We start from the raw sequence: 26842 nt of genomic DNA on the forward strand, positions 1-26842 counted from the left end.
ATTTATTTATTTATTCAAGGATTGTTTTAAAAAAGTACTCTGCATCCAGCGTGGGGCTTGAACCACAACCCCAAGGTCAGGAGTCACATGCTCCATCGACTGAGCCAGCCAGGCACCCCTAGCAATATATTTTTTAGATCTTCTATGCACGTGTTCCCCTGCCATAATTTGATGGAGTAGGGATGAGGTTAGAAAGGTTACGGTTAAGGGTTTATGCATCCTTTAATCAGAAAATAATTTAGATTATTCAAAGGCTCATTACAGAGACCAGGTATTGGTTCTTGGTGATGTCATAAACTTGACATCAAGTTCGGCATGATTGAGTGTCAGTTAATATAATCATGCTATATGAAAGTTATTTTTAATGTAATTTAGTTTTTACTGTATTTAATTTTTAAATAATAATTAAACATCCAGGACTGACTTTTGAAGTGGGAAATGGTGCTATGTTGAAGTGACTTCAAATGGAGATGGGACCTTTATCAGATACTGATTTTCCCCGGAAAGTTTTAATTTCTTCCTCCTTCCCCATACCTGCCAAGATATTTGAGGTAGAAGAAAACTTGGGAACCATTTAATTAGAGACATGATCAGGAGAATAACAACTTCAGTCAATGGGGGAAGGAAGTAAAGGAGTGTGCATTGGCTGTGTTCAGTGGCAAAGTTGAAGAGTAAAGAAAATACTTAAATAGTAGTGTTTATTTGTTTGGCAAATATCTTTTCTATATCCAAGTTTGCATTTCATTTATTTTGCACAGAGATGAGCTTTGTCAAGAAAATGACATTTTTAAAAATTATTTCTTGTTACAATTTTTTGTCTTGAATTATTACTGTGTTTAAATATGCTGAACAAGGTGCCTGGTTGGCTCAGTTGGAGGGGTGGCAACCCTTGATCTGGGGCTTTAGTTCGAACCTCATGTTGGGTATAGAGATTACTTAAAAATAAAATTTTTAAATTTTTTTCTTTTAAGATTTTATTTATTTCTTTGAGAGATAATGAGTGAGAGAGAACAAGGTCAGAGGGAGAAGCAGACTCCCCAAGGAGCTGGGAGCCCGATGCAGGACTCGATCCTGGAAGTCCAGGATCATGACCTGAGCCAAAGGCAGCTGCTCAACCAACTGAGCCACCCAGGTGCCCTAAAATCTTTTTTTAAAAATAGATTAATATATAGTGTGCGCAGAGTAACCTGGTACAGTTTGAATAATTAAGCAGGCTGTATCTCTGTTTTATTTATAACCAGCTGTACATTCTTGGGAAGAAAAAAGGTGATCCTCTTTACGTAGATATCAGAAAAACACTTCGTGATTCATTTTTGTCTGACAAGACTTCTGAGAATTTCTGCTTTTAATGTAAATGGCCTGGCAGATGTTTATAAAACTTATTTCGGCTATTGATGGAAATAATTTCCTTTCAGTTTTCTTTGAAGATACCAAAGCAGCATATCCCCGAATCTTGAGTCTTTGGAGGACCTACTAAGAATTGTTTTAAAATATTTTTCTATAGGAGGCTCCTGGCTGGCCCAGTTGGTAGAACATGCAACTCTTAATCTTGGGGGTCATAAGATCAAGCCTCATTTGGGCATAGAGCTTACTTACAAAAATAAAATAGGAGCACCTGGGTGGCTCAGTAGGTTAATATCTCAGGTCATGATCCCAGGGTCCTGGGATGCAGTCCCATATTGGGCTCCCTGAAGCAGGGAGTCGGCTTCTACCTCTGCTCCCTCCCCGTACTTGCACGCATGTGCGCGCGCTTCTTGCACGCATGCTCAAAGATAAAAGTTTTTTTTTTTTTAAATAAAATAAAACACATTTTTCCATAAGATACAATACTGTCTTTCCTGCAGTAGAACTTATGATTAGAGAGTTTATGGGGAAAACAGGATTGAAGGGATGGATGGAAGTTAAAAATTAATCTCTAAAACTCCGAACAGAATTTAACAAGTGTTCTCTGATCATCTGATCCTGTGTGCTACTGTTGTTTGTTCTGTTTTTAAATATTTCCTAAAATAAGACAAAGACAATGCACTCAAAATTTTAGTGATATTTTACTTCTATTTTCAAGTTATAATAATGAGTGCTATACAAGTAATTTCCTTTTTTTCCCCCTATTCTTCCTCTAAAGACACTTAATGATCTTCCTCTAGTTTCGAAGAAATGCTTGCAAAGTAGTTTGTCTTAGTTGCAGATACTCTTTATATTAGAGAAGTTTCTTTCTCCACTATCTTTATTTAATGACTTGGGAGTATCCGTTCATATTTATCCTTTTTTGTTTTGTTTTGTTTTTTAAATTAAACTCCATGCCCAGCATGGGGCCTGAACTCTTGAAGCAAAGATATCAAGAGTCTTATATACTCTATTGACTGAGCTAGCCAGTTGTTTTAATTAAATATAACTCAAATACTCTAAAATTCACCTATTTAAAGTATATGATTCAGTGGTTTTTAGCATATTTACAAAATTGAGCAGCACCACTATTATCTGATTTATTTTCATCATCACAAAAATCCTGTGCCCATTAGCAGTTATCCCCTCTCTCCACTTCTGCCAGCCCCTGACAACTACTAATTTACTTTCATTTTCTGTAGATTTGCCTATTCTGGACATTTCATCATATAAATGTAATTATACACTCTATTATCTGTTTGACTTAGTGTAATGTCTTAAAGATGCATCCATGTTGGGACACCTGGGTGGCTCAGTGGGTTAAGCCTCTGCCTTTGGCTTGGGTCATGATCTCAGGGTTGTGGGATGATGGAGCCCTATGCCAGGTGCTCTGCTCAGCGGGGAGCCTGCTTCCTTGCCTCTCTGCTTACTTGTGATCTCTTTCTGTCAAAAAAAAAAAAAAAAAAAAAAAAAAAAGATTCATCATGCCTTTTTATGCCTGAATAATATTCCATTGTATGGACATTTCATCATATAAATGTAATTATACACTCTATTATCTGTTTGACTTAGTGTAATGTCTTAAAGATGCATCCATGTTGGGACACCTGGGTGGCTCAGTGGGTTAAGCCTCTGCCTTTGGCTTGGGTCATGATCTCAGGGTTGTGGGATGATGGAGCCCTATGCCAGGTGCTCTGCTCAGCGGGGAGCCTGCTTCCTTGCCTCTCTGCTTACTTGTGATCTCTTTCTGTCAAAAAAAAAAAAAAAAAAAAAAAAAGATTCATCATGCCTTTTTATGCCTGAATAATATTCCATTGTATGGATGTACCACATTTTTTATCTAGTCATCTGTCTTTGGACATTCGGTTGCTTCCATCTTTTGACTATTTGAAATAATGCTACTATGAGCATTCATGTACCCTTTTTTCTATTTTTTTTTTTTTGAAAATTTTTAAAAGATTTTATTTATTTTAGAGAAAGTGAGTGCATGAGTGGGGGGAAGCATAGAGAGAAGCAGAGAGGGAGAGAAAGATGATCTCCAGCAGACTCGTGGCCAAGCACAGAGCCGGATATGGGGCTTGATCCATGACCCATGAGATCATGACCTGAGCCAAAACCAAGGCTTAACTCACTGGGCCATCTAGATGTCCCTGAGATTTTATTTTTAAGTAATCTCTGTACCCAACGTTGGACTCGAGCTAACAACCCTGAGATCAGGAGTCACATGCTCCAACAACTGAGCCAGCCGGGGCCCCCCCAGGTACGTTTCTGTGTGGACATCTTTTCATTCTCTTGGTCCTATCCCTGGGTCATATGATAACACTGTTTAGCCACTTGAGAAATTACCATAGTGCCAGAGTGCCTGCACCATTTTAAATTTCCACTAGAGTTCCAGTATCTCTGCATCCTCACCAACAGTCATAGTGGATATGAAGTGCTTTTGATTTGCATTTTCTAGATGATTAATGGATGTTATGCATATTTTCCTATGCTCACTGGCCATTTGTCAATCTTTGTAGAATTGTTGATTCAAATCCTTGATCATTTTTTAATTGGGTTGTCTTTGTTGGGTTGTAATAGTACTTTATTCTGGATACCATACATTTATCAGTTATATAATTTACAAATATATTCTCCCATTCTGTAGGTTGTCTTTCACTTGCTTGATAGTGTCTTTTGAAACACGAAAGTTAGTTTTGATGAAGTTCGGCTTACTTGTTTTCTTCGGTTGCTTGTGCTCTTGGTGTAATATGTAAGGAACCATTGTCTAATCCAAAGTCACAAAGATTTACACTTATGTTTTCATCTAATATTTATAACGTCTTGGGTTTTACGTTTAGGTTTTTGGTCCATTTTGAGTCCGCTTTTGTATATGGTGGGAAGAAAGGGATCCAACGTTCGTTCTTTCCATGTAGTTATTCAGTTGCCTTGCACCAGTTGTTGAAATGTTAATTAGTATATCCTTGATCTGCAATTCTCAGCTTATGGAAAAAATAATCAAATGGTTTGGCATAACAATTCACTTAAGGAAAACTTGTGGCTACACCATCCTAATGCTCCAGCCAATTGTTTGCCCAAAACACTCTGGAGCTTGTTTCCATCCCTCTGCTTACTGCTATTCTCACGTGTACAGCTTTCCGTCTACTGTTTCTGTGTGTTAAAATCACATGTGTCCTGCAAGATAATTTAGGTGTCCCTGCACTCGTTTTGTAGTCAGTTACAAGTTATAGCTTATTAATACTTTCACATCTGTTATCTTAGACTATTCTGTGTGCAATTATGGATAAATGAGATGTGTTTACTTGTATGAGAACTGAGGCCAGTTAGCTGTGAACTCAAATTCAGTTTGTCTAGAGAAGTGCTCTTTGGGGCGCCTGGGTGGCTCAGTGGGCTAAAGCCTTTGCCTTTGGCTCAGGTCATGATCTCAGGGTCCTGGGATTGAGCCCCGCATTGGGCTCTCTGCTCGGCAGGGAGCCTGCTTCCTCCTCTCTCTCTGCCTACTTGTGGTCTCTGTCAAATAAATAAATAAAATCTTTAAAAAAAAAAAAAGGAAAGAAAAAGAAGTGCTCTTTCCGTTTCCACTGCCTTTGTTGTAAAGCCTCCTTCTGCAGACCCCATTCTTCGGAAATCTGCTCTCCTTTCTCTGGATTCTCTTGTGTGGAAATAGGGGCAAAGTGGGGCCTTACGTAAGCACGTTCTTCAGCTAGAACAGCTGCCTTTTATCTCTTTCGATATATGCTTCTCTTGCTTTAGAAGACTTGGGGGAGGAAATAATCACTGACTGTTAGAATTTTGTAACTATTACCATGTTAGGAGGAGTCCAGGTTCCTGAATGGGACTTAGGAGACTCTTCAGCCTCTTTTCTCGACCTTCCTTCCCTCTGCTCCAGCCACAAGGAACTACTTCCTGTTCTATACTGTGAACTTTCTTACCTTCGTAATTCTTTCCCTGTGTAAGAATGTGTTGTTCCGTTAATGTAACATTTTCTTTCTCACCAAGCCTTGTTGTGAGGCAAAATTCCGTGTGGTTTGGAGTTTACCGATGTCCTGAGTTCCTCTTGTGGCTGCCCCCAAAACAAATTACAACCAATTCAGATCAGTATTGGTAAGCTTTAAGGGTATGTGGGAATAAGGACTTCATCTTTCTTTTCTCCTCTCTATACTATAAGCACTACTTTATTTTTCAAGGTTATTTTTTGTGCTGTACCCAGTAGTTCAGTTGAATGTAATCAGTCAACCATACAAATTTGGTTCCAAATGCAGAATAATTTTCTTACCACAGTTTCTTTTTCTTTCTTTCTTTCTTTCTTTCTTTCTTTTTTTTTTTAGATTTTATATATTTGTTTAATAGATCACAAGTAGGCAGAGGCAGGGGGGAGGGCAGACTCCCTGCTGAGCAGAGAGTTGATGGGCTGGACCCTGGGATTATGATTTGAGCTGATGGCAGAGTCTTTAACCCACTGAGCCACCCAGGTGCCTCCTTACCACAGTTTGTTAAATTCCTTTTGACTCTGTTCTTCTGTTTGTGCCCTGTAACAGGGCTGGTAGACTAGAGCTGTGTGTGTGTGTGTGTGTGTGTGTGTGTGCGCTTATGTATATATTGCAGAGATAATTGTATGTGGTATAGCTTAGCCACAGATGGAAAAATTAGTCTGCAAATAATTATATAATTTCTGTAATGTAGAAATTGCTTAATCCAATTTGTCATAGACTTAACAAAAGACAAAGTTCATATGAAAGTATACTGGTATTTTGCTAGTGTAAGCTATTACCTTTTTTTTTTTTTTGTAGTTTTCCTAGGATATCTCAAAACTTGACCCATACACCAAGTTAGCAAGACAGTTTTAACCTGTTTTTAATTACTAGAACAGCTTTCTATTAGGTATCAGGATGTCTGTCAGTACTAAACTTACAATTTGACTTCCTGTTTTGTTTTGTTTCCTTTAAGGAAAATTTGTTTTTTCACTGTCATTTTTCTTTTTCTTTGCAAATCAGTGGCTAGAGTAGTTTCTGGATACCAGTAAATTACAAGTTCTCTAGGGGGAAGTAAGTACAGACAGTGGTATTAGCCTTGGTTCTTTTGGTAGCAGTGATCTGTAAATGTTGGTTATCTTGTGGTTGTGTATGTGTAATTGTTTTTCTGTACAGATTGACAAATTTAGAAAGTAGTGTTGGTACTACCAGTTGGGTGTATTAAACTGTCGTTCCAAACCTGCATATCTTGGCCAGAGAGTTGAGAATCTTTGAACAGAGAGTCTAACATCCCTATTTTGCTGTTAAGACCACTAATATCCACCTGCTAAAATGTGAGGACATACAGCAGATAGGTCAGAGATCAAGGACTGAGCATGACATTTGTTTCTCATCTCTGGAATTGGGTCAGCTGCTTTGTGTGAAGTGAGGGTACAGGGACAGTGATTTTCTTTGATGCTGGCATGTGGGCGTCCATAGACACCCCTCTATGTGTTAGAGGCTTACACTCTTTGGTATGTGTCTTCAACACCGTAGTCATAACAGCTCTGTAGCTGAGTTGGAAGAAAGGGTGAACATTCTATACAAGAGCATTTTATTCGTTTTGGGTTTTGTGAAGGACTAATTGTTGAGGGGAGCAGAGGGAGTGCTCTGTGTCATAGAAAGGCCATCTTCGCCTAATATGCTCAATGAACTTTGCTTTGCTGCCCAGCCTTCTTCCCCCACCCCCTGCCCAAATGGGGAGGAGGCAGAGAAATAGATAAAGCTTTTTCTCTCTTACTGAATATTGAGAGCTCTGGAATTTTTTTCTGCCTTTCCTCTCTGCTTGTTTATCGTGTGATTGATTGATTGATTGATTTTAGCTCTTTACTTTCTTTGCCCACAAAAATAAATAAGCAATTGATTGTATGAACTAATCTGGCTTACTTTTTTACTTTCATTATAACTAGAGTAGCACATACCCCTTTGGGTCTGCAGAATCCATATTTATTCTCTAACCATGATGACAATTTATCATGACACAGTAGTCATATTGATTTGTAAATTTGACAAATATCCCAGCCAGTGTTGAACTTTATGTCTTTGTTACCTTTAGAATTACGTTTCAAAAGTTTGAACATAAATGGTGGTTTTTAGTCTTTCACTAACAATTCTTTCTCCCAAGAATGCACATGCACATTCATGAGTACCCTGGAGTTGTATGAATTTTAGTAAATAGCGACTATTGCTGTAATGGCCTAATAACACTTTTTCAAGGATTCCCCCACTGCCACCAATGTCAGGATAAAGAAGAATTCGTTTGTTTGGCGGGAGTGCCAGATCACTAAAACAACAGTAGTGTGTAGTGTCCAGTTATGGTCCAGGATTTGTCCCCTTAGATGGGCTCCACATCTAATTTGTTGGTCCAGTGAGAGTGGAACTGAGAGTATGATGGTCTAGTCATGTTTATTGCCTACGGATACATTTACAGGAGGAATCGAATTTAGCCTTTGGAAATTGGTGAGCATAGAAATCCAACAAAAGGCAATAGTTGGATAATCTCAATGACTCATTACTCTGACACCTGCTGCATTCAGCCTCTGTAGAGGTAATCTGCTGTTACTGTGCCAGTGGACTGTGTTCGTGGACCTAAGTACCGTCTCCTCAGAATAGTGCTAGAGATGACTCCATGTTTGTTTTCGCACTCCCCCAAGTACCTGCTGTTGCCAGCTTCTACTGCACTGCTTGCCGGTACTCTTTCCTTCTGGCATTTGGGAGGCACCTCTCCCTGCTGTGGAAGGAATGGTAAAGGTCGGGCATCGGTCAAGACAGTGCTACCCAGTATATATGATACACTGGAGAAGGTGGATTTTTCTCCCAGCTTCACCTTGCTCGTGCGATGGCAGCGGGGATGAGTATCTCTTTACCATTTATGTGAGTTGGAGGCTGTAGGTTAGAGTCTGATTCTGGAGGATGATAAGTGTAAGCCTAGAAATTTATTCTTTCTTTAACCAGCCCTTGGGATTTTTGAACAGGGGATTATTAACAAACCCAGAATGGAATTTAAGGTTAATCTGGCAGCAGGGTATAAAATGGATTAGAGAGAGAAGACCGCTAAAGCCTGGTAGATCAGTTAGGTGATTGGATTAGTTGAGGTGAAATGATACGCTTAACTTGGGTAATAGAAATAGGAATGGGACTGAGAAGACCGATCCCCGCACTGCTACCGAGGCACAGTCCGTAGCGCTTGACCTCAGCTGGTGGGCTGGGGAAAGCAGAGTGAAAGTCAGGGGCATTGCTGGCGGCTTGCGTAGCTAGGAGATGGAAGAGGGTGGTGGGAAGAGTAAAGTAGGAAGAAGGAATGTAAATATAGAAACAGGTTTGGAAATAAATTTATTTCTGTTGAAGGCATAGTGAGATCTATTAGATCTAATAGAAAATCATTTACAAATGTACGAGGATACTCAACTATGTAACACTACAGGGAAGTTGGGAGTGTGAATGGCTTGCTGGAGGGGTTGTATTACCTCCTTGAGTTTCCTGCACTTCAGAGTACAACCTTTATCCTTGTGGATTCAAACACACTGTGTAGTTGGGGGGGTTGGTTCAGGGGTAGATCCCAAACAGTCAAGATGATGTGACTGGTATATAAAACCAAAAACATTATTCGTCTAGAGTAAGGGATAACTAGCACAAAACTTGACAGTACCTGTGTTGGTATGACCAGTATGTTCTCTTTCAGTAGGCAGATAGACTCACCCAGAAATCAAGTCATCATCAGGAAGTTATTTCATAAATGTGGCCTCATGATGAGGAATTCTGTGGCTGTTCAAATGTGTAATGGCCATGATGTCTACAGCAAGGCATGCGTTTGTCAGTGGGTTGATGGACTGTGGCTCACACTCCTTGCTATATATTGGATTGTTTTCTTCATCCTCTTCTGTTCCATGTCTCTTTCTGTTCTTTCTGATTGATTAATCCTTATTTTTAAGGTATATTTACTTTCCATTATGTCAGATTATAGTCAAGTCTTGCATTTTTATTAATTTGCTATACAAATTTTCATATATCAAAACTAGAAAGTCTTTTCCTTCAGTGGGTTACAGTTCAGGAGAGGAAGATGCATGTTCCCAAAGTATACCATGCTTATTGGTCTGAGGTTTCCAAGTGAAATCTAGACTTGGATAAAATTACATCCATGGGTTTGGGTCGCTGAATATCAGAGGGCTAGGGGAGTAAGACCAAAGGAAACATCAGGATGATACCCATGTTTCCAACCTAAGGCAACTGAGTGCTTTTTCTAAGAAAAATTGAGTAGGGGAGGAGAGTCAACACATTATGTTCACAAGGCAAATTTTATTTTTTAATGAGTAAAGTTTAAAGTCCTAGTGGCCCATCCAGGGTGTTCTGTGTGTGTGTGTTTGTGTGCCCGCGCACAAGTGCATGTGTTGAGGAGCCCTCAGTCTAGTGTGTGAGAGAAAGATGTGTGTGTTGGTATATGTTCTTTGAGGTTTATGTACAAGCAGTATTCTGAGTAATTTGAATTAATTCACTTAATCTTCATGACAGCCCAGTGAAGTAATAGTGATTGGCATTAACTCTGTTTTATAGATGAATAAACTGAGGTACAGAGCTGTAAAGTAAATTGCCCAAATAAGCAAGGGGCAAATTTCTGAGTCATTAACATGTAGATATTGGTTAAAGTCATGCCAATAAATACTTCAAATTAACCTATACCTTGTCAGTTACTTTAAAATGGATGTGAACTCTTAAAATATTTGAGATTCTAGATTATTCTAATGAAACATTTCTTCCTGATAGCAAATTTTCATAGTCATCAGAGTTTTGAAAGTGTAGCCATAAAGGCAGACACTTGTTTAAAAAAATTACTATACTTAAAAATGTAGATAATCCTCTAAAAGAGAGTTGGGAGACACACGTCCTTTTATAGCCAACTCAGTTCTTTGCACATACAACGTTTGAGAGAATTTCTGTCTTTCTAGGTAATCTGAAATACTACCCACTACACACATTATGTATCACACATGTATTGTTATTCAGAATCTTCACAATAATGCTGTGTTGTTACAGTTTTAGGAGTGTGGAAACTTCACAGATTAAGACCAGGAATTTTTCAGTTACTTGAAATTTTAGTTACTGTAATTATTCTAATTGGTGCCTTCTCTTTTATTCCATTACTTCTTCCTTCCCACTCTAAAAGGGTTCTTTCAGTATAGGTCTGAGTGGGAACTTCTGTCTTTGTCTGGATAGATAATTTATTTTGCAGCTGACAGTTGATTTTCTCAGCACTTTGAAGATACTTGTTTTCTGATGAAAAATCAGTCGTCAGTCATATTGTTGTTTCTTCCTTTATAGGTAATGTGTCATTTCTCTGGTTGCTTTTAAGAATTTTCTTGTCTTTGGCATTCTTCAGTTTTACATGAGGGTCTAGGTATGAGTTTATTTTTATTTTCTTTCTTGGGATTCAGTGTGTGTTTCTACTCGGAAGATTACTGTCTTCTGTAGTGTTACTGGGAGAGCCTCAGCCTTACTCCTGCATTCGTGAATAGCATCTCTTCCTCATTCTTTCTCGTCTCTCTAGAATTCCTATCACATATTATCTTAAACATCTTTTTTTTTTTTTCCTTGAGAGAGTGAGACAGAGTGCGAGGGGAAGAGGGAGAGAGAATCTTAAGCAGACTCCATGCCCAGCTCAGAGCCTGACCCAAGACCTCTACCTGAGCCAAAATCAAGAGTCAGCGCTTAACAGATGGAGTCACCCAGGCGCTCCTAAACATCGTATTTTAGACCTCTGTTTGCATCTTTAGACTTATCCATAATTTTCTCATCTTGTTAGTTATTTGTTCTGTGTTCTGATTAGTTTATTAAAATGGGCCTTCTATTTTACTAATTTTTTCTTTTAATTCTAAAAACCTTTTCCCCTCCCCCTTCACTTCCAGACTTCCCCTTTTTAAAAAAAATTTATTGTATCATGTACTTCCCCCTAGCTTCTTATTCCTTTTTTTTTTTTTTAATCTTTTTTGGTTATTTTAATCAAATAAAAGTGTCAGACTTCTACAGAAACAACGAGAATGTTCTAATAACTCATAACCCAGCTTCAGCGATTATGAATTGTGTTTTCTTTATATCCCCACCAGAAACACTCCTTCCCATCCACCCCTCTTTTGAAGCTAGACCTGGGCAGCAGCATCTGTTTAATCCGTAACTACTAAAATGTGTATCTTTAATCATTTTTAACATGCTTATTTTATGTTTTGTTACACACTCATTTTCTGAGTTCTTGGGTACTAACCTCTTGTTTGCGTGCTGATCCCTCATTATGATGAGTTTGTTATTTTCAATAGCAGGGATGTAGTTTTTTCCATGGAACTTGTGTGTGTCTTGGATTGTGGAAGCATATTTGCGGTGGTTTGGTGATTCGTTTCTGCGGGCACACTAGGCTTTGCCCCATTTCTGCGTACATGTTTAGCTTGTGGACTCACACGTCATGTATGGAATAAAACTCTGAATAGCACCTGCACGGGACATGGGTTCAGGTTTCACTTTGTTATGGGAGACTCTGCGCACCGGCCTCAAAGCCCAGGAAATAGTTTTCTTGCTATTTCTCAGCGGTGACAGACGGAAGTTTTTCTAGGCCCCTACTCCCTGTACACAACCATTGTCATTATTATAAACTGACACTTTTAGAGCTCTTTGTTTTATCTTTCTGTCCAGCACCTCAAGATCTCCCTTTCTTCTTTTGGAGCTCTGTTACAGTTTTTCTGTTTTATTTGCTTCTCTTTGGGATTTTGTTTATTTTTTAGAAGGGAAAGTCTGCTCAGTCTCCCTATGCTGCCAGAATCAGAAAGTCTTGTTTTTGCCCATCTCTTTGAAGATAATGAGTCACAGATTTCTGAAGTACTCCATATTAAATTGATCGAGGTATGTTCTGTCTCTGTGTGTGGAGGTATTTTTTTCTGATATACTGCCATTTGGGTAGCAGTTAAAATATGTTACCGTTTGGTGAGGTCAGGTGGACAGCACAGTAAACCTGCATTCAGACTTGTATTTTAGTTAGAAGTCTTCTGTTCGTGAATTTTGTGTTCAAATTGAATAAGTCCCATTAATTTGTGCTTCTCATATTGGTCAGAAATGTTGGTAATATGATATATGACTTAATATAATAGAAGATATTAACAAATGCTGTTTAATTGCCAGTCTTTAAAATACATGAGATTTATATAAGATACATCTGGGAACTGAACTCATATCATGAACTTATAAAGAGTTTCTACAAATCAGTTTAAGAAAATAGCAAATGATGTAGATACAGTGTTAACAGAAAAGGACATTCAGCTGGTTTGACTTCATTTATAATAAAACTACAAACAAAACTCTAATAATATATTTTTCCCTTACAGACTGGAAAAAAAAAAAGAACGTTTTTTTTTCTGAGTTCAGAAGATGTTGAGAACTAGGAACATTCAGAACATTGTTAGTGGGATTGTAAATTGAAAACGGCCTCCAGGGAGGGCAGTTTATCCTTAGCATAAAGTGTACATTTGGTGCATTGTGGGAAATATCAAAAGTTGCCTGTTTGGTGGACTACTATGCAGTCATCTGTGTACAAAGAGGCAGTTATATGGATATGGAATGATCCAGAGGGGTTATTATATGGAGAAAGCAAGGTATAGAGCAGTGGTATAGTATGGTGACATGAGGGAGGGAGAACATGGATTTTTAAATGTATAAAATATCTGGGGGAATGTACAAGAAAGTAGTAATGATGGTTTCCTTGAGGGAGGGGAAGAACTGGATGGCTAAGAACCTAGGGAGAGGAGAGAAGCTTTATCACTTTCGAATTTTCTGTGATGTCCATGTATTATGCATTATTTTAATAGAAACCAGAGTCTTACTGTGCTTCGAGAAAATACAGATAAGGAAGGGAGAATCCTTCCCCTAAATCTAAAGATTTTATTTCTTTGATAGAGAGAGAAAGAGAGTGTGTGAGTGCATTGGGGGGGTGTGGAGCAAGGAAGGGGGTAAGCAGACTGCTGAGCACGGAGCCCAGTGCAGGTCTTCCCTGTTCAATTATTCTTTCAAATAACTCCATCTATAACTAGTATTTTCTGTGTCCTTAACTAAATTAAAATGAAGTTAGTAAGTAATATACCTACACATAATTTTAAATATACATTAAGACTAATGGGAGAAATAAAAGGAATTTGTAGTAAAACAATATGTATTTCCATATGTAAGTGTATACATGTCTAAAGTGTAAAGCATAACAAAGTCAGATGTTGCCCCTAAGAATCACCGCGAGTGCAAGAACCTTCAAATACAGATTCCAGTCTGTACTAGAGTCTCCCTCTGCTCCTCCCACCCGCCCCTCCTTGCACACATGCACTCTCCCACTCTCTCATAAGTAAATCTTTAAAAAATAAAAATAAAAGCTGTTCAGGGGTGCCTGGGTGGCTCAGTCAGTTACGTGTCTGATTTTTTTTTTCAGCTCAGGGTCATGATCCTCAGGGTTGTGAGATTGAGGCCCAAGTCAGACTCCTTACTCAGCCAGGAGTCTACTTGAGATTCTCTTTCTCCCTCTCCCCTCTGTCCTCTCCCCCCAATAAATAAATCTTTTTAAAAAAAAATAATAAAAAACCAAAAATTTAAAAATGTTCAGAGAAAGAACCGTTACTATTAACATGACTTCACCTTCCGTTCTCAGCACATGCCTAAAAATGTTAGCACCTTCTATGCGAATGTTAAGTGGTAGAGCAAGAGATGTAGTTCCTTACTTTTTAGTATTGAAATAACGCTCTGAATTACGACTGATGCCTTATCTTGAGAAGGAGTATTTATCTTCCGAAGTGGGGTACTTATTAAGAATGAAATATGTAGTGGGGCCTAGGTGGCTCAATGGGTTAAAGCCTCTGCCTTCGGCTCAGGTCATGATCCCAGGGTCCTGGGATCGAGTCCCACTTCGGGCTCTCTGCTCAGCAGGGTACCTGCTTCTAACTTCTCTCTCTCTCTGCCTGCTTCTCTGCCTACCTGTGATCTCTGTCAAATAAATAAATAAAATCTTAAAAAAAAAGAACGAAATATGTAGCAGGCTTAAGCAGGGGCGGTCCTGGGCTAACCAGGACATACTACTCCTGTGGTACAATTTACTGTTGAAATTTTGTTTGTTTGTTTGAAGAGTCTTGAGATTTGATACAAGCTTTCAAGTAAAGGAAGTAACGGACCAGAATAGGCTTTGCAACTTGAGTTTGAACTGTAACTGATCTCATCTGCTGGTGTGATGTCCACTAAATCACACAGCCCTTGGGATCTCTCACATTGGTCATTGACCTCTTATTTCTGAAAAGCTTTACTACATTCTTTTTTTTAGCCATCCACCAGAGTTGGAGTTCAACACTTGGATTCCAAGACTTGACAGTTCTAAATCAGTAAAATTTTTGAATAGTGCAAGAGCAATTAATTGTTCAAGGCATTCATTTTATTAAGGGTAGAAATTATTTCCATGGATTAATTGATGCTGTGAAATCTGATCAAGTTGGATCATGTTTTGGGTGACTTGTTGCCTTTAGGCAACTCAGCCCTAGCCTCCTGTACTTAAAATGGTAATTTCTGAGAATGGAAGGCCTTTGGATCTTAATACTCATTATATATAAAGAAACAGAGTTTTGAGAAGCTGTGATTTGTGACAAGATCAAAAGCTAATGACAGAAGTCACTTTCATGAATGATAATCTATTTCTAAAATCATACATTCTAAAATAACCTAAAGTTACTCTTGTCCTTTATCTTCGTCTGTCTTGGATCCACCCTGTAATTCCAACCTGTCACGTGCAGCTTCTGAAGGATCCCCTTGGCACCCTCAAATCGGGGTGGTTACATTTGCATAATTTCTTTCTGGATGAAATATGACTTCCTTCTTGAGTCTTGAGTTTTACTTTGATTTCAGTGTCTTGGATTAATCAACCTGAGCAAGAGACAGTCACTGTCTAGAGACTGTTCTTCATACCTACCATGTCAGTGGCTCTTTGTACTGTATATAATACTTAAAGTTAGAGTGTTAGAAGTTTAGCTTTTACCACTTAGTAAATGTTCCATTTGTTAAATAATTATATTGCCCTCTGCACCATATTCTTTTGTTTGGTTTTGTTTTACTAATTATATATCTAACGTATAGCCAAATGCTCTTAGATATTTTGGGCTATATTAATCCTTATTTTATAGGGTAGTAATTAGAAATACTGGCTCTAGTTTCAGATTCTGGCTCCATTTAATTAATTTTATGATTTTGGACTTATTTCTGGACTCTAGTGTTTGTTTGTTTTTTTTTAATTGTCAGTGGTTGTTTATATGTAAGTGATACAGAAAGTGCTCAGGATGGGACTTGGCACATGAAGGACACTGGGATCTTGCTGAGTCAATAGACACAGTTTTTATATGGTAATGTGTGCTGATTAAGCTGATAAAAATATGCAGATGATGATTAGTATATATGCCCTAAAGTCAGAGATCCAGTGTGTTTAATTAATGAATTTCAAGTTACTAATAGGAAAAAGAATATTTTTTGTTTCCTTTTGATTATTTTGTTTGTATTTTAAGGCTTTTCATCAGTTAACCTACTCTTCTCAGTAAATCTTGTTTATTAAGCTATATAATGAGGGACAGAAGCCAGTTTATTTTGTCTGTAAAACAGAAACCACTTAAATGAATTTAAGGTAAAGATACTGTTTTAGCTTGTTGAATTCCAGGGAATATTACCATCAAAGCCTGATGAATTGTTCAGAAAAACTGTTGATACTGGGTGCCTGGGTGGCCCAGTCCCTTGGGCCTCTGCCTTGGCTTAGGTCATGAGCCCCGGATCACGCTCCCTGCTCTGCGGGGAAGCCTGCTTCTCCCTCTCCAACTCCCCCTGCTTGTGTCCTTTCTCTTGCTGTGTCTCTCTCTGTCAAGTAAATAAAATCTTTAAAAACAAAGTCCAAAAAACTGTTGATGTGATGATTATATGCCAAAATAATTCACTCTTAGAGTATGAATGAAGTTTTGTTTTCTTCCTAGCCTTTTCTTCAAGACATGGGGTTGAAGAGGAATGGTTACTATGACTAAATCTGCGTCAGTATTAGTGCTGGACATTTTCATTTCTTACATAGTTCTTCACAGTTTTTCTGATACAATTCTCTTTTTTTTTTTTTTGCCATCCTATCTGTATGAGATTAAGCTTATTCTAAGGTCCTTTAGCATCTCTTAAAATGAGCTGTATAGGCACTGATATTTTTTCCTCTGACTTTGCTCAGGTTTGAGTTTCTGTGGTCTGGAACTCAGTTATTAGTCCGTCTTGTAATTTGGGCAGTCCGTCTTGTCTGACTCTTGGTTTCATCTCAGGTCATGATCTTGGGGGTCATGGGATTGTGCCCTGTGTCGGGCTCCATGCCCAGTGGGGAGTCACCTTGAGATTCTTGAGCTCTCAAATAAATAAATAAATCTTTAAAAATCTTAAAAAAAAAAAATCTATGGTGCACCTGGGTGGCTCAGTGGGTTAAAGCCTTTGCCTTAGGCTCAGGTCATGATCCCAGAGTCCTGGGGTTGAGCCCCACATTGCATCTGGCTCTCTGCTCAGTAGGGAGCCTGCTTCCTCCTCACTCTGCCTGCTTCTCTGCCTACTTGTGATCTCTGTCAAAGAAATAAATAAAATATTTTTAAAAATCTTTAAAAAATCTAAAAAAAAGAATGCATCACTTGCCTTCTACCCAAGTCATTGTCTGTGTTGGAGGGAACTACCAGCTTAGCTCCCCAGACCTTCCAGGATCATAAAATCTGTGGGTTGAAGATCTACAAAAGGGATCTCATGCTTAATCAACAAGAGTAACACACAGGAGAAATTAGCAGGGGAGCTTTTAACTGTGTAGATGTGGTTAACAGATTCCCTTTCTTGTGACTTCTTACAAGTGACCTTATGTGGAAAGATTTCTTATGCATATTGAGTTTTTTTAATGATTTTTTTCTGAAGTTGTATACTTAGGCTATATATCTTAAATATTTATAGTCCTTATTCTATCTGGCATTAATAATTAATACTGGTGTTGATACTACTTGATAACAGCCATGATCAGTTTAGTAATACTGAAGCAGAATCCAGTCTTTTGGGGCTAAAATACACACCTGTGCTACTGATAGCATGTGGAAAGACAGAAGTGTTCTGTAACTTGTTTTCCTTCACAACCGTCTAGTGGCAGATGATGAGGAACCATGTGACCTGGCTGACCCTCCAGGAGGGAAGTGATGTAAAGTCACTGTACAAAAGCCCGTGTTGTCAGTCACATGTAAATAGGGAAAGGAAGAGTTTAAGCTCGAAAGTGGCTGTAGTTACTAGTGCAATAGCTGTTAAGCAGCTTTCCAAAAATCTTTGCAAGGCCAGGAAGCCATCGTCATGAGCACGTGCACATCTGGCTGTGGGACCGAGAGCGGCAGATAGTGCTAGAATCACATCTCTCCTCTCACCACTCCACTCGGGCTTTCTCAGCCTCTTCTCCCACGTTTAATCACCAAGTGCTACGTGTTAAAGGTACCGAGTAGCCTTTTTGTGTGACTAAATGTCTTCACCAGAGTTGGCACCTTTTTGGAGATCCTCTGAGATCTTGTCTTAACAGACTGACTCACTTGGGAGAAAAAGAAAAGTGAGAGGCACTTTGTTTTATGTTACAGTTTCTCAGTTTGGGTACAAGCAGAGGTGGTGATTACCATAGAATAAATACTGTGTTTGCATTATTTAATACAACTTCTCAGAATCCACTCTTGTTTGGTTTTTCTTTTAAGATAGGGGTGACTAGGGCACCTGGGTGGCTCAGTTGGTTAAGTGTCTGCCTTGGGCTCAGGTCATGGTCCCAGGGTCGTGGGATCGAGCCCCACGATGGCTTTCTGCTCATTTGCTCTCTCTCACTCACCAATCTCTCAAATAAATAAATCTTTAAAAAGAGAAGATAGGAATGACTGTGAGTCAGTTTGAGATTTGAGAACAAGTAAACTTTTTTGGCAGTCTCACAGGGTTGTCCACCCTCCCTACAAAAATCCTAAATTCAGGTGTTCCCCAAAGTAGTTTTTTTTTTTTTTTCCCAAAGTAGTTTTTGAACTGAAAATCATCTGTGATAGATAAAAATGGTATTCGAGTAAAAAGTTAAAGTTGTACAAATTTCTAAGATTCTGAGAAAGAGTTTCTCAGGTTTATTTATTTGACAGACAGAGATCACAGGTAGACAGAGAGGCAGGCAGAGAGAGAGAGAAAGAGAGGAGGAAGCAGGCTCCCTGCCGAGCAGAGAGTCTGATGTGGGGCTTGATTCTAGGACCTTGGGAACATGACCTGAGCCGAAGGCAGAGGCTTTAACCCACTGAGCCACCCAGGTGCCCTACATTTTAATAACTATTAAAATTGGTGATGTTGAGCAGAAGAAATTCTTACAACCCAGTCTTTTGAATCTTGTCTCAGTTAAGAGGATGGTGCTTTGGAGGCATTAGTTTCTACACTCGCCGCTCTTGTTTGGGTGTGGCCCTTCCTGACCTCTATTGCTGCGTTCCTGGTCCAGCAGCTTTCCAGACTGAAGCCACAATTTTATAATATATAGCCTTCAGGGGCTTTGTGAGCTAATTTTAAAATTAAGAATTTTGCCTGAGCTTTAGACTCTTTTTAAAAATATCTTTATGTAAGTTGTAAAAATTAAGAATTTAAAATGTTTTTCTTTTTTAACATTTTTGTTTATTGTCTTCAAAATAACTTACGGATGTAACCACTGCATTTTGTTTAGGCCATTTTTAGATAAACAACAGGAAAGTTCTTGCGTTAGAACTACATTTTCTAAACTTTTCCTTAGCCTTTTTTAAAAGTCTGTAAACAATCTTTTACTTCTTTGGTAATATACTTAAGTGAATTTGAAAGTCTTCACTGAGTTCCTCCAAACTTGTAATTCCGTATTGTAGTTGGTATCTTTATGTAATGTTTAGTTGATAATATGGGAGGCTATTTTTCCAGAACGCAAGCATGGCTGTGTCAGTGCCTTGCTTATACTTTGTAACTAGTGTTGCATTGTCTAGATCAGTACTTCTCAAACTTTGCACCTAGGCAGAAGAGTGGGAGCACCTGGCTGGTTAATCACTAACATTGAGTACTTAATATGCGGAAACTATACCATGCTTTCACATCCATTTATTGGTTTTATTGCCCAAACAAACCTGTGAGGTACAGGTATTAGTATCTTAAAATTTCTATGATAATTTTATTTTCTTCCATAATATTTTTCATCACAAAACAATTTTTACTTACCATCACATAAAATCGATAGTCCAAAAAGATCTCTTTCATATTTGACTTCTGTGACTTTTTTGTTTTAAGTGATCTCTACGCCCAGCGCAGGACTGGAACTCAAAACCCGGAGATCAGGGCTGCATGCTGCACTGACTGAGCCCGCAACTTTTTATTCTTCTGCACACCTTGTGCATATCCCTCAGTTTGAGAGGCACTAGCTCACTGGTTCAAGGGTACGTTTCTTTGAATAAAATAGAGAATGAAGACGTACTTAATTGCTAACCCGATTTTTTCAAGTAATTGATTTGACATGACTGTCAGATTGCTCTGTGTGTCTCTAGACTGCTGTCTCTTGGTCCCTGTACTTAACCTTATTTCGGATGAGTATTGCCCTGCAGAAGACCTTGAAAATAGCCAGTCCTGCTCTGGGCCACGCTGGCTGACTTGTTCTGTGCCTACACTGTTCTTCATACTTGATGTCTTTCCCCAGTCTGAAGTGGCTGGCTGGCTCAGTCAGTAGAGCAGGTGACTCTTGATGTGGGGGTTATGAGATCAAACCCCGTGTTAGGCCTGGAATTTTTTTATACACACACACACCCTAAAAAAAATATGACTGTACATCCCACTTTCAAACTGCTACAATCCTGCTCTCTCCTTAACAAGTCAAATATTTCTTCAGGGGCAGCCTGTCTGCGGCAGCCATCACCAGCACAGCTAGATGCTCTCTCTGTGCCACCATTGTCCCTTAGTCACATATCTCTTAATGCCTGGCGTATGGTAGTGGTGTACTTACTGCTTTTCTTATTAGATTGTGAGCTCTTTGAGGGCAAGAACTTTGTTTTCTTTATATCCCTTCTGGCAAATACAGCGCCTGGTCCCCAGCCAGTACCAAGAAATGCTTGAATGGAGGGTGAATAGACTTGACTTTTTCTGTTTAGTCTTTGATGTACCCTGGCTCTACTGTTGGAAACTGCCTTGCTGTGAGCCAGACCATTCAACTCATGACAGTCACAGGGCCCCTGCTCTCGGCCCAGGCTTCAAATCCAAGGCGGGATGGTTGTAGTTACTGTGGTAGTTCATGATTCAAATGCATATCGTTGTTCTTGTCTGTAATAAAATAGCTTTTTATTGGTACCTGATATTTTATCTTCTTTCTTTCAGGAATTGTTGGATAAGTATTTAATAGCCAATGCAACTAATCCAGAGAGTAAGGTCTTCTATCTGAAAATGAAGGGAGATTACTTCCGGTACCTTGCTGAAGTTGCATGTGGTGACGATCGAAAGCGTAAGTATGTTTGGTTTATGGGTGAAATTGAAAATAAAAAAGGAAGGGAGGATAAGCTGGACACTGTAACGGTAATCTCTGTGTAATCTCCAGGCCCTCTGTAACTTTTTAAATATCTTGAAATCCTTAAAAAAATAATAAATCTGGGAATCTTTGTAAAAGAAAATTAATAACGTTACCTTAATGTTCTGAAAAATAAAAACAGTCTCAATTTACATTATGTGCTGTTTTTGAAAAACTCAAAAGCTCTTTGATAATAATCTGCTAAGATATTATTTAAAGGAGGCTTACTCATGGCAGCCTGGGTGGCTTAGTTGGTTAAACACCTTTAAGCATCCTACTCTTGATCTCAGCCCAGGTCACAGTCCTGAATTCAGGCCCTGCGATGGGCTCCACACTGGCATGGAGCCTACTTAAAAAATAAAAGAGGTATAATCTTTTATACCTCAGAATTTGGTTCAGCATTTTTTTTTTTTTTTTTTTTTGGTTCAGCATATTTTTGCCCCCTAGTCATTTGCATATGATTTGAGAGATTGTATTATAACATGGTCCTTTGTATCATTGTACCTTGAAACTTTTTTTTTTTTTTTTAAATTTTGTTTATTTGACAGAGAGTGAGTACAAGTAGGGGGAGCAGCAGGCAGAGGGAGAGGGAGAAACAGTCTCTCCACCAAGCAGGGAGCCTGACACGGGGCTTGATTCCAGGACCCTGGGATCATGACCTGAGCTGAGGGCAGACACTGAATAACTGAGCCCCCCAGTCACCTGTGTACCTTGAAACTTAATTGGAAGTTACAATCAGATTAAAGAAACAGGATGTTGTACTTCTTCTGTTTGACACTGTTATTTATTAACTACTACCTACCTATTTCGAAGGATCATTACGTGTACTGCGAATTTTATATAACCAAATTTCTGAGGAAGAGTGGTGAGATGAGAGGATTGCTGGTATATAATTTGTCTTAGAAAATATAGACACAGGGAAGAGAATACCTTAATTGCTGGACTTGATTGTAAAAAGAAAATCAAAGTGATTTATTAGCAGTGGACTCCGTCTCCTGGAGTTAGCAGTAGCTGAGGTCCTGTTAAATATTGTGTATGTGCCTGCTCATACTTAAAAGTTCTAGATAGAAGTTGCACCTAATTCCTTATTTCCAGTAAGCTCATTATTCTTGTTTTTAATCTTGCCCCATCCAAAAAGAGTGTGTACTCTCAAGGAGTTACCGTGGCTTTGTGCCCTCACAGAGAGGTACTAACAAGAGTGGAACAGTTTTTACCATCCCAAATACCAGTGTAATTGTGAAGCTACAAAGAGGACACTGTCATATTCTGCTGTGATAAAATTTGTATACTTAACTTAATGATGCATAATTTCTGTTGCCTTAAAGATAGCAAAACTGAAAGTGACAGATATTTGCAAATCATAAGGGATGTCTCTGGAATACTTAGTTCCAGCATTAATCTGATTTAACCTTCTCTGGCTCATGGCATTTCTGTTCCTATCCATAAAATACTCCAATAGTCTGGGACTCATAGATAGTCTATATTTACAGCCTAGGAGCTGAGACACCTTACTGTTACTCATGATAGTATTTCTTTCTGTGCGAAACAGCAAGAACTCCTTACTATGTGAGGGCTGTACCAGCTATATTTAGATCAATAAATGTGCCACTTCGAGGGAAGAAAATGCACATATTCACACCATAAAAGGCTCACTTTACATTTCTGTTTGGTCAGTATTTCTAAAGCTGTATGTAATGGGCCAGTGGTCTCATTGAGAAAACCTCCTTACCCTTTTGAAAGCATGGGTACAATCAGAGTAGTATTGGTCATAATTATTGAACAGTTTTTTCAGGAAGGTGACATTTTTGTCGGCCAGTATTCAACCTCTGGTCAGAGTAGATTTTGTTCTTTATACTGACACTTTTATATGGCCTTTCACATAATACATCTTGATAGCAAGGATCAGTATTGTCTTCACAAATCACAAAAATAGAGATTTTGGTGGTGGTGATCTTTGTAAAGTGTTTCTGTTATTTTTAGAAGAGGTATTAGAGCCAAATTTTTTTTCCTAGCGTTATTGAGATATTATTGACGTATCAAATTTTTTTAATCAAATTATTTTTAAATTGATGCATTTCCAGTTAGTAAAATTAAAAGATACCAAAAAAGAAAATTGTTTTAGTCACAGATTTAGAAAAATTGATTGAATTGTCTCATGTTGTTGGGGTTTTTTTAAAAGCTGAAACAAGCAACTTGTTAAAGTAGTTTCTCAGTAACCCAGTAGGAGGTACTGTTTTGGTTTACTGCTATGCTTTTAAAAGAAGGCCACAGAACGGGGGCGCCTGGGTGGCTCAGTGGGTTAAGCCACTGCCTTCGGCTCAGGTCAAGATCTCAGGGTCCTGGGATCAAGCCCCGCATCGGGCTCTCTGCTCAGCAAGGAGCCTGCTTCCTCCTCTCTCTCTGCCTGCCTCTCTGCCTGCTTGTCATCTCTCTCTGTCAAATAAATAAATAAATAAATAAAATCTTTAAAAAAAAAAAAAAGAAGGCCACAGAAAAATCTAGCTCTGCATGAGTTAGTAGCATATTTTAAAGGCTAATACGCTCTCTGTATACTTGACGGATATTTTCAGTATTGTGCTTTTATTTCCCCCCTTCGCAGAAACGATAGATAATTCCCAAGGAGCTTACCAAGAAGCTTTTGATATAAGCAAGAAAGAGATGCAGCCCACGCACCCAATCCGCCTGGGGCTGGCTCTTAACTTTTCTGTATTTTACTATGAGATCCTTAATAACCCAGAGCTTGCCTGCACACTGGCTAAAACGGTAAGTTTCAGGTCATTCTCAGAAATTCCTTCCCATACTGTTAAGATTGTTATCATAAACTGGGAATCTGTGAAAATGATTCCACTGAATTTTGTTTTTAATTGATAGTAGAACATAAAGTGGATGTTTAGCTATTTTATAAAAATGGTTTGTAATTGTAATCAGTTTGTGTTGACACAGATACTGTTTACCATGGGTATTACGATTTTTCTCAGGCTTTTGATGAGGCCATCGCAGAACTTGACACACTGAATGAAGATTCCTACAAAGACAGCACCCTCATCATGCAGTTGCTTAGAGACAACCTAACAGTGAGTTGCTCATTCTTTTTAATTTCATTTCCTTTTTAAGAAAAAAGGTATTTACATTCTACTTCAGCCTCCCTGTCTTTTGAGGTGGGTTGTGTAAGAGCTACACTCTCTCTCAGAAAATGAATGTAGAGATACGCAAGTAAAAGTATTCAGTGCTTGTTAGTATATTGTATTGGCCAGCTGTTCTTCTGCGGGCAGATTTCCAAGTTGAATGGGCATTTTATCAGACCTAGCCCTTCCTGAGAAGGTACTAAGACTATAGGAACTCTTTTTTTTTTTTAAGATTTTATTTATTTGTCAGGAGCGAGATCGAGCACAGACAGACAGAGTGGCAGGCAGAGGGAGAAGCAGGCTCCCTGCCAAGCAAGGAGCCCGATACGGGACTCGATCCCAGGACACTGGGATCATGGTCTGAGCCGAAGGTAGCTGCTTAACCAACTGAGCCACCCAGGCATCCCTAGACTATAGGAACTCTTAATAATCCTCACTATATCATTGGAACAAAAATGTTGATAAATTATGTTAATATAGAAAGTTGTTGTGGTTGCAATATTTTCTTCCCTTGGGTAAATTAGCTACAGCAAGTTAGGCACTATAAGCTTTCCTAAAATCACTTTGAAGTGCTTGGTTTTAATAAACATTTATCTTGTGAAATCTACCATGTCTTACAGGCATTTGACGGGATTAACCCTTACCCTCCATTTATCGCACCTATGCCTCTGGGACAAAACTTGTTCCATTTAATTGTCTTTGTTTTCTTTTGTTTCTCTCCCTACTTCTTGGATGGGCAGATAATGAAGGGAAAAGTAATGGAGAAAAAAAAAAAAAGAATTTCAACTTTACTTAGCTTCTTTTATAGGTGCGAATAAATTTGATATGTCAAAAATTTTAGACAACATGTGGCAGAGGGCACTGTGCCTTTTAATGTGAGTGTGATTCTCCACGGCCTCAGTTTGGACCTTTATCTTTTGCTGGAAAGGATTTTTTTTTTTTCTTAAGTTAGTATCGTATCTGTTCAACTTTGCTAAACAAGGAAATCGTGACACTTCATTCCCAGCCATTAGAATTCCCGGTTCTCGTGGTGACAGCAGAACCATGAGCATAAACCACTTCCATAGAAGAAAAGCTCTGAGCCAGTACCCCTCGGGAATACCGTGGAGCTGCTGTCTCTCTTAGTTGGCTTTGTTTTATTTCTCTCTTACAGTGCTTTAGAGATACTTGTTTTTGTTTTTGTTTTTAAATTTATTTTAGTACATTAACAATAACTTAAAGATCTATAAGATTCTAGCTTTTCTAGAATGCTGGAAATACCACTAGTCTCCTGGTGTTGCTGTAGGCTGTGGTCAGTAGCTGTTGACGATTCCCTTCTTTTGCTTCCATCATTCCATCCTACAGTTGGAGAGTTCCTTGGAGATCTTAACATCCTGGCTAATGCAGGAAGGCTTTGTGCATCTGCATGCCCGCTGCTCCTTTGTTCTCACTTTGTCACCTGCTGCCACTTAACCCTCGGCCAGAGGTGCAGTAGGTCTGCCCCTTTTCCATATGGTGGACTTTCAAATATTTGGAAACTGCTATCATGACGGTAGTTCGCCTCCCCCTTAAAATTTTTTTTTGCCTTATTCATCTCATAAATTATATTTCAGTAGTGCTTTCAGAAGAGCATTGGGCTGCTGCAAATGGAGAGAACTTTAAATTCTAAGGATATTGCCTTTTTTGTTGTTTTGATGTTACACTTTTAAAAGAGAAAGCTTGAAAAATGTACTCAAATAGTGTATGATTGTGTATCAATTTTAAATACATAGTGAAAGGTTTACAAAGATACACTTTGGAGGAGGAGTTGGTGGTGGTTGAGATTTTGAGAAATCTTAACATCCGTTCTTAGTCACGGTCTCTGTTGTCTGGATAACATTATGATTTTTTTTTTTCCCCTAGTTATGGACATCAGACAGTGCAGGAGAAGAATGTGATGCGGCAGAAGGGGCAGAAAACTAAATGCATACAGGGTGGTCATCCTTCCCCTCAAGAAACCTTTTTACTCATCTCCATTCCTTATTCCATTTGGATTTCCTATAGCAAAGAACCCACTCATGTGTATGGAATCAACTGTTTATAGTCTTTTCACACTGCAGCTTTGGGAAAAACTCCATTCCTTGATTTTGTGTTTGTCTTGGCCTTCCTGGTGTGCAGTTACTGCTGTAGAAAAGTATTAATAGCTTCATTTCATATAAACACAAGTAACTTCCAAACACTTCTGTAGAGGACTAAAAATGTATCTGGTATTGAAGTAATCTGAACCAGTTCTGCAAGTGACTGTGTTTTGTATTACTGTGAAGATATGAAAATGTAGTCATTACAATTTACAAAGTGTTCTGCATAACTTCCTAATTTCTACATTCCCTCCTTCCCTCTTCAGGGGTTTCCTTTCCGTAAGCAACTTTTCCATGCTCTTAATGTATTCCTTTTTGATAGGAATCTAGAAGTATTCGATTGAATGGAAAAGCATTTGGCATTTCTGCGCTGGGGGTCACAAATTAAAATGCCTCCTGTATCATATATGACGGAGGTCTTGTGTATCTGTGACAACAGGAGGTTTCCTTATTCATTCTTCATTTGCTGCTGTTTAAGTTGACAACTTCCCTTCCCAATAAAAATTCACTTACACCTTCTGCCTTTGTAGTTCTGGTGTTCACTTTACTGTGTAATAGAAATAGCACGTTGCTGCAAGTGTACAAGCATTGCTTTTGGCAAATGAAAGTGCATGTCATTTCTTACTACCCTAGAAA

At 38.7% G+C, this 26842-nt stretch overlaps 1 protein-coding gene across 1 annotated transcript in view; it reads left to right on the forward strand.

Annotated features, from left to right (window-relative positions):
• YWHAQ (tyrosine 3-monooxygenase/tryptophan 5-monooxygenase activation protein theta) overlaps positions 1-26725 on the forward strand; it is a 37585-nt gene extending 10860 nt beyond the window's left edge. Inside the window, exons 3-6 of the mRNA XM_004745775.3 lie at positions 20799-20922; positions 23585-23748; positions 23964-24059; positions 25992-26725. Coding sequence (XP_004745832.1) covers positions 20799-20922; positions 23585-23748; positions 23964-24059; positions 25992-26051 — 444 coding nt within the window. The 3' untranslated portion in view covers positions 26052-26725. The remainder of the gene's footprint in view (positions 1-20798; positions 20923-23584; positions 23749-23963; positions 24060-25991) is intronic.
• The last annotated feature ends 117 nt before the right edge of the window (positions 26726-26842 follow it).

The sequence above is a fragment of the Mustela putorius genome, unplaced genomic scaffold, assembly GCF_011764305.1.
Source record: "Mustela putorius furo isolate JIRA1106 unplaced genomic scaffold, ASM1176430v1.1 tig00000813_pilon_pilon_pilon, whole genome shotgun sequence".
Lineage (NCBI taxonomy): Eukaryota > Metazoa > Chordata > Mammalia > Carnivora > Mustelidae > Mustela > Mustela putorius.